The sequence below is a fragment of the Crotalus tigris genome, unplaced genomic scaffold (genome assembly GCF_016545835.1).
Source record: "Crotalus tigris isolate CLP2741 ecotype Arizona unplaced genomic scaffold, ASM1654583v1 scf7180000020019.1302030, whole genome shotgun sequence".
Classification (NCBI taxonomy): domain Eukaryota; kingdom Metazoa; phylum Chordata; class Lepidosauria; order Squamata; family Viperidae; genus Crotalus; species Crotalus tigris.
The window spans coordinates 764173-772470 of record NW_024097821.1 but is presented as its reverse complement, the minus strand read 5'-3'; the positions used below and the strand labels follow the sequence as shown (position 1 = coordinate 772470).

The 8298-nt window shown below is 47.3% G+C and overlaps 1 protein-coding gene across 1 annotated transcript in view; it reads left to right on the top strand.

Moving 5' to 3' along the window:
• Window positions 1-252: 252 nt before the first annotated feature.
• Window positions 253-8298, top strand: part of WNT3A (Wnt family member 3A) — a 28469-nt gene continuing 20423 nt past the window's right edge. The window contains exon 1 of the mRNA XM_039365239.1: window positions 253-487. Coding sequence (XP_039221173.1) covers window positions 361-487 — 127 coding nt within the window. The 5' untranslated portion in view covers window positions 253-360. The remainder of the gene's footprint in view (window positions 488-8298) is intronic.

Below are 8298 nucleotides of genomic sequence, written 5' to 3'. Positions count from 1 at the left end.
ATTCCCCACCCTCCAGTCAGAGCTGAAGAAGCTTCTGGGATGAGAAGCGAAACGTCTTCCAAAGAAAAACGAGAAAGTCCAGTTGCCTCTTAAAAAAGCACCTTTGGGACCACCATGACCTGGAGGACTGAGTATCTCCATAGAAAACCATCTTGGTTCTTCTTGTGGAGGCCTCGAGCTGAGACAGATGGAGACTTCTTTTGAGGAACTGACTTTTGATTCTGCCCTTCTCTTGTCTCTTGTAGGTCCTTAGCCATCGGTCATCAGTACTCCTCGCTGGGAACTCAGCCCATCCTTTGTGGTAGCATTCCTGGCCTAGTGCCCAAGCAACTTCGTTTCTGCCGGAACTATGTGCAGATCATGCCCAGCGTGGCTGAAGGAGTCAAGATTGGGATTCAGGAGTGCCAGCATCAGTTTCGTGGGAGGAGGTGGAACTGTACCACCGTCAATGACAGTTTGGCCATCTTTGGACCGGTGTTAGATAAAGGTGAGTGTCCAGTTTTGGAGTTAGGTCATCAACCTTTGAAAAGAAGAAGGGATGGGTACAAGAAGGATCTCGGGGTGGGTAGGAAAACGGGTCTTTGTAGAAGATGAAGGATCATCATCTGCAGGGAAGATCGTGGTAGAACATCTGCATTCTTCTTTGGTTCCTGTTGTCATGCGAATTCGTGGAAGGTTTGGGGTGAAGTTGCATGAACTTCTGGAGTGTTCATCAGCATTCTTGTATAATCTGTGAGGTTTCTGGCAAAGGGTGAATCCGGTGAGATCAACAGAGGTCACTTTAGGCAAATCAGGAAAATGGAATTAAGATCTGTGGTCTGGTGAAACCAACAGAGGCCACCTTAGGTATTTCAGGCAAATGGAATTAAGAGCTGTGGTGTGGTGAAATCAAACAAAGCCTTGTCTATCTTCTCCTTCTCTTTCCTCCTCCTTCTCCTCCTCGTCTATATTTTCACTCATTCCTCCTCCTCCTCCTTCTACTGTTCCCTGTTCCTTCTCCTCTTCGTCTATCTTCTCCTTCTCCTATTCCTTTTCTTTCCCCTTCCCCATCTCCTCATTCTACTCTTTCCCTCTCCTCCTCCCCCTTGTCTATCTTCTCCTCCTCCTCCTCTTTCTCCTGTCTTTGTCTATCTTTCCCTCTCCCTCCCCCTCCTTGTCTATCTTCCCCCCTCCTCCTCCATGTCTACCATTCTCCTTTTTGTCTATCTTTGTCTGTCTTTCACCTCCTCCTCCTCCTCCTTCTTCTCCTCCATCTCTATCCTTTCCTTCTCTTTCTCCTCCTCTTCCTCCCCCTATAAACCCCACTTCCTTCTAGCACTGATGATATCATCCAGTTGGGTCATGAAACATCTGCATGAAAAGCAACACGTTCAGAAAGCACCAAGGACCCCACAGTCTTCCTCCTCCTCCTCCTCCTCCTCCTCCTCCTCCTCCTCCTCCTCCTCCTCCTCCTCTTCTTCTTCTTCTTCTTCTTCTTCTTCTTCTTCTTCTTCTTCTTCTTCTTCTTCTTCTTCCTCTTCTTCCCTTCCTCCTCATTTTCCTCCTCGTCGTCTACCATTCTCATCTATCTTCTCCTTCTCCATCTTTTGTTTCTCCTTCTCCTCCTCTCCTTCCTTTCCTCTTCTATCTCTACCTTTTCCTTCTCTTCTCATCTACCTCCTTCTCCTCCTGCTCCTGCTCCTCCTCCATGTCAACTATTCTCCTCTTCTCTATCTTCTCCTTTCCTTCCTATATATCTTCTCTTTCTCCTTCTCCTCCTCCTCGTCTTCTCCCACTTCTCCTCCTCCACGTCTATTCTTCCCTTCTCTTTCTCCTCATCTACCTTCTCCTTCTCCTCCTCTTTTCTCCAAAGTAATCAGCCAAATTGTGTGGCGAAGAGAGGCCTGCTCAGGGGATGGGGGGCGGCAGGGGTGTGTGTGATACTATTTCATAACTGAAGAATGTTGTCCCTGGAGGCAGAATACAGCCCCCACCACCCCTGTTGGTCTCCTTAACCTACAGCAGCAGCCGGCTGGGTTGCAGTTGTGGGGCGGGAGGTGAACAAGGATTAAACATCTCAGCCACATTCTTTAGGGTGCCCTGAGGGAGAAAAAATATATTTCTGCTCAGAAGGAAAAGGCTGGGTTTCAATACTACCAGCCTTCTTTCCCAACTCCCTCATATCCCATCAACCATGGTTCAAAGCTGAACCAAGTAGAGAGTCATCCTCGCGCACCCGGGTCCTACACAATCCCAACGCACAATCCAAACCAAAGAGACATTCCTTTGGATTTCTTCTCTGGTTTCAAGTGAGCGTTGATGTCCTCCAGGAATCTTAGAGCTACTAGCCTTGACTACTGCACTGTGCGCTGTGGAGGGCTGCCCTTGAAAGGCATCCTTCAACTCATTCCGAATGCACTGGTTTTGTGCAAGTCTTGGATGTCCACACAGGTGACCTCTCGGCATCGGTTGACCATTCGCTTCCCAGTTCCATTCAAGGCAGTGATGATTGCCTTCAAAATCCTTCAAAGATTATTTGAAGGACTGTCTTTTCCCAGTTACTTTGCCCCAACTCACCAGAGTAGGGAGGCTGAAGGTGTTATGGGTGTCCTCCCTTAAAGAGGTCCCTCTGGTGAGACCCGGAAGAAGGGCCTTCTCCATGGTGGCTCCCTCCCTATTATTTGAAGGGCTCTAGTTATATCCACCCAACCCATCAGAGCAGGGAGCAGGAGATGCTATAGGTTCTCTTGAGGAGGTCCATCTGGTGGGACCAAGAAGGGTTTTTTCTGTGGTGGCTCCCATATTTTCCCAGTTACATCTACCCAACCCACCAAAGGGGAGAGGCAGGAGCTGTTAAGGGACCTCTTTTAAGGAGGTCTATCTAATGGGACCGAGAAGAAGTGCCTTCTCTGTGGGGGCTCCCTTGTTGTTTCAAGGGCCATCTTTCCCCAGTTACATCTACCTAACCCATCAGAGAGGAGAGTAGGAGATGTTACTGGTCTCCTCTCTTAAGGAGGTCCATCTAGTGGAACTAGGGTCTTCTCCATGGTGGCTCTCTCCCTGTGGAACATTATCCCTGTGGAGATAAGATTGGTCTCCACCTTGAGATCTTTCCTAAAGGCTATGAAGACCTAGTTTGGCCAATAGGCCTGAGGACTCCAGGGTAGTATGGAATCCATCAGGTGACTGTTGATTGTTTTCACCAGGAGTGTGTGCATTTGTTGGGTTTTGTCTTGGTGTTTTATCACTATAAGCTGACCAGAGTCACAAGTGAGTTGTGTGGTCATATAAACCTCCCCTCTCAGTCTGGCTTGGGCAGAAGAGAAGATAGATAGGTTGCAGGGCTACCAACATCTATCCTGATCTTCACCCCACAACCTTGAGTTTCACTAAATGAGAAGCAGGACCGGCCAAACTGGATAAGTAGGGCTATACTCTACCAGTTGGATAGTTGAATGAAATGTTGGGATCCTGAGCATCATAATTAAACAGGGGCTACATGACACAGGAAATGCAACGCTTCTGTGTGGTTAACATTAACCTAGTTAGTCTGGCTTAGCAGTCCAAGCAAATCCAGCCATTCTGATTGGTTCAATGGATTCCTATCATCGTAGAGTTGGAAGACATCCTAAAGGCCATCTATAACCAGAATGATCCAGAAGTCTGGTTATTGCATCATAAGATGGTTTGATGTTAGCTTAGGTTGGGGAGATGATAGTGCTATATAGTTTTATGTGTGATTGTGGCTTCTATGACTTGGTGTGATGTGTGATGCATGTAATTGTGAACACTAACGCCTGAATCTGGATGGTAAAGAGATGTTTCTTTGTGGGCCTCAGGAAAGTGCAAATGAAATAAACTTTTTTTGGGGGGGTTACTTCTTCCTCACAAATATGTTCATACGAAGTGTGATTCTATATGGGTAGTCCTCAACTTACATCCACTCATTTAGTGACCGTTCAAGCGATGGCACTGAAAAAAGGGACTTATGACCGTTTTTCACATTTAATCTCCATGGTTATGTGATCAAAATTCAGACTTTTGGCAAGTGACTCACATTTATGACGATTGCAGTGTCCACTGTCTTTCTGAGAAGCAAAATCAGTGGGGAAGCCAGATTCACTTAACAACCTGCGGCAAGAAAGGTTGTAAAATGGAGCAAAATTCACTTAACAATTGTCTCACTTAGCGACAAATGTTTTGGGCTCAAGTGTGGTCATACCTCAAGGATTTCATGTATTTATTGATAGGATTTCTAAAGAAATCTCAGCCCAGTGACTCTGGTTGGCTGACAATGCCTAAAAATAGAAGAAATAATAATATTAAAATTAAAAAAGCCCTAGTAATTGAAATAACTAATTTAATTACGCACATACATACAAGGGCAATGTTTGTGAGGCTTCCAGCTGACTAAATCGATCTGAACCACAAACACTTTGGCCTGAGGGAAATGCCACATCTTCAAGGCCTTACGGATGGCTAACTTTTGAAATAAATGTAATTGCTTTTAATCAGTTTGGAGGATTTTTTAATTTAGTAGGAGGAGAAGGAAGCAAAGAAAAGGAGCACAGCTTAAAAACATAATAGCTCTGGTCCCATTCTCAACAGGTAATTGCCTCTTGATCATATTGTTTGTGTGTGTGTATGTATGTATATGTGTATGTGTATGAGAAAAGAGAGAATCACTAGGCCACGGGTAAGCCACCTGGGCTCTTTTATGACTGGTGGACTTCAACTCCCAGAATTCCTGAGCCAGCATGGGGGAACTATGGCCCCCCCTCATGACTCGTAGACTTCAACTCCCAGAATTCCCGAGCCAGCATGGCTTAGCATGGAAACCTCTCCCTTTTCCCTCAGCATGGCTGGCTCAGGAATTCTGGGAGTTGAAGTCCATGAATCATAAAGAGCCAAGATGGCCTACCCCTGCATTATAGGAGATTGAGAGTTCTAGTCCTGCCTTGGCTACAAAAGCCAGCTGGGTGACTTTGGGCCAGTCACCAGGAGAGGGTGAATTCTAGTCCTGTCCTGCCTTAGTGATAAGACCAGATGGGTAATTTTGGGCCAATCATGGGGGGGGGGGGTTGTGCAAAAAAAGAGGAGGAGGAGGTGGGAATACTATGTATGCCTGTCACCTTGATTTACTGATAAAGCCTTTGGTGCCATCTTTGCTCTCTGTTTATATTATATTATTAATTATTATATGAATTCCATCAGGGGAAGAATTGAGTTCAATAATATAATAAATAATATATAAACAGAGTTCAACAGTTCAATAATATATAAACAGCCTCACTCCCTTCTAGCACAGATGATGTTACCTAGTTGGGTCATGAAATGTTTGCAAGGAAACCACCCAGCTCGAGAGCACCAAGGACCCCACAGTTCTCCTCCTCCTCTTCCTTCTCCCTCTCCTCTTCCTCCCCACAAGCCCCTTTCTTCTAGCACTGATGATGTTACCTAGTTGGGTCATGAAACATCTGCAAAGTAACAATGACCTCACAAAGCACCAAGGATCCCACAATCCTCCTGCTCCTGCTCCTCCTCCTCCTCCTCCTCCTTGCGAACCCCACTTCCTTCTCGCCCTGATGACGTTTCCATGAATTTTCGGTTCTCTGTGCAAGCAGCTCCCCTTAATTCAATAAAACCCTTTTCATGGGGCGGCCAATCACGTTTTCCGAAATGCCGATTGTTTTGGGGTTCTTTTAAGGCCACCCACCTCAACTTTTGATTGGAAATTCTTGCCCTCCGCAAAGGCCAAGTCGGGCATGGAGGTGATTAACCCAGAATAAAAGACCTCCTTCCCCATCGTCCTCCCGCTTTCCATTCCACGCCAATGACCCGCCGTGTGTCTAAAACGCCCCAATGTTCAGCCCTTGCCAAGCCCGCTCTCTTAAATGGTTCAGAAAGAAAAGGAAACCCATTAATTTTCACTCCTTCCCTGTCCTGCCCTCCCCTACCCCCATGTTGGACCCCGTTGGGCGAGGAGATGATCTGGAGCCTCTTTCAATGACCTCAAGGACGGTGGATCAGCAGAAGACTGAAGTCAACCTAATGAAGAAGTCGGATTTTGACTTTCTGGCTATTGTGGTGTAAATGGGGGTCCTGCCGCCTGCTATTGTTGGACCCCCGAAGGAGAGAGGGTCAGCATCCCGGGTCTGGGCTCCAGTTAATCAATCTGATTGGATTAGGGTCACCGTGGTCCCTAATAGGGTCAGGGGTCAGGCCCGAGGGGATTAAGAGCTTTGTCGGAGTGGAGATGTAAAGGAGACTTGCCAATAGGAAAGGAAGGGAGGAAGGGAAGCAGGAGGGGAGGGGGCATCTGCCACGCGTAGGGTTGGGGTCTGCAAGTGAGGGATATAATCCTCCCTCCCTCCCTCCCTTCCTTCCTTCCTTCCTTCCTCCCTCCCTCCCTCCCTCCCTCCCTCCCTCCCTTTCTTCCTTCTTCCCTCCCTCTCTCCCTCCCTTCCCTGCTCCCTCTCCTTCCCTTCTTTCCTTCCTTCCTCCCTCCCTTTCTTCCTTCCTTCTTCCTTCTCTCCCTCTCCCTTCCCTGCTCCCTCCCTCCCACCCTCCCTCCTTTCCTTCCTTCCTTTCTTTCTCCCTCCCTTCTGCCCTTCTTCCTTCCTTCCAACCTTCCTCCCTCCCTTTCGTCATTCTTCCCTCCCTCCCTTCCTTTCTTCCTTCCTTCCTTCCTTCTTTTCTTCCTCTCTCCCTCCCTCCCTCTCCCTTCCCTGCTCCCTCCCTCCCTTTCTTTCCTTCCTTTCTCCCTCCCTCCCTCCCTTCCGCCCTTCCTTCTTCCTTCCTTCCAACCTCCCTCCCTTCCGTCATTCTTTCGTCCCTCCCTTTCTTTCTTCTTTCTTTTCTTCCTTCCTTCCTCCCTCCCTTCTTTCCTTCCTCTCTCCCTCCCTCCCTCTCCCTTCCCTGCTCCCTCCCTCCCTTCTTTCTTTCCTTCCTTTCTCCCTTTCTCCCTCCCTCCTTCCCTTCTTTCCTTCCTTCTTCCCTCCCTCCCTCAGGGAGAATCATGTTCCATAGAGAAGGGGCCACCACGTATATGATCCCACCAGATGTATTATTTATTTTTTAGCCCTTTATCCCACCTTTATTACTTTATAATTAACTCAAGGCAATGAACATACCTAATTCTTCTTCCTGCTACAACAACAGCCTTGCCAGGTAGGTTCTGGCTGAGTCTCCCAGCTGGCTCTCATGTCTAAGGTGGGATTAGAACTCACCGTCTCGTGGCGATTACCCCAAAGACACCCAGTCGCCTGGTATACCTAAGGAGGAACTAGAACTTCCGTTCTCCTGGTTATTCCTCATCAGATGCAGCTGGGAAAGACACAAAGGGCTATCATATCACACACACACACACACACACACACACACACACACGCACAGAGGACACTGCAATAAATTTTGCACCGAATTTTGGCCACAAGACAGTGTGGATGCTGCAACAGTCGTAAGAGCGAAAACTGGCCCTAAGTCAGTTTTTCCATGCCTCTTTAACTTACGAGTGTTCGTAAGTCGAGGACTGCCTGCATCCTTCACCTGTATATTGCCAGAAAAACGCCTCTCAGGAGCCTTTCTTGTCAACCCCCAATTCAAGAAAATATACCTAAAAACTTTGCCAAGGGCCTTAAATTTCAGGAATTTCCCTCGTCATAAATCAAGACTTCATTGTTGTCAGGGTGCTCCTCTGTTGTCAGCTCCAACAAACTTTGGAGACTTGTCGATGTCAGGAAAAAATAGCAGTGACAAACACACACCCCACACCCCGTTTTCTAAGCACCCCAATGCAGGCAGTCCTTAACTTACGACCACAACCGAGTCCAACATTTCTTTGGCTAAGCGAGATATTCGTTAAGCGAGCCTTGCCCCATTTTGCAACTGTTCTCGTCACGGTTATTAAGCGACTTGCTGCAGTTGTTAATTTAGCAACACGGTCGTTAAGTGAATCCGGCTTCCCCATTTGACTTTGCATCGCAAAAGGGGATCGCGTGACCCCCAGGGACACTGCAACCGTCATAAATGTGAGTCAGTTGTCCAGCATCTGGATTTTGACCCCGTGACTGTCGGGATGCTGCAGCGGTCGTAAGGGTGAAACTCGTCCTAAGTCACTTTTTTCAGTGCTGTTGTAACTTCAAACGGTCACTAAATGAATGGGTTTTAAGGGCGACCTGTAGTTTCCCGGTCAACGTCCATTTGTATTTTTTTATTCTGAAATGCTTTTTTTTTCCCCATTACATGCCGGTAGGATTTCTTTGGGATTCTTTTTCTTTTTCTTTCTGTGAGTCCAAAACTGAGTTGCAAAGTTAGGCA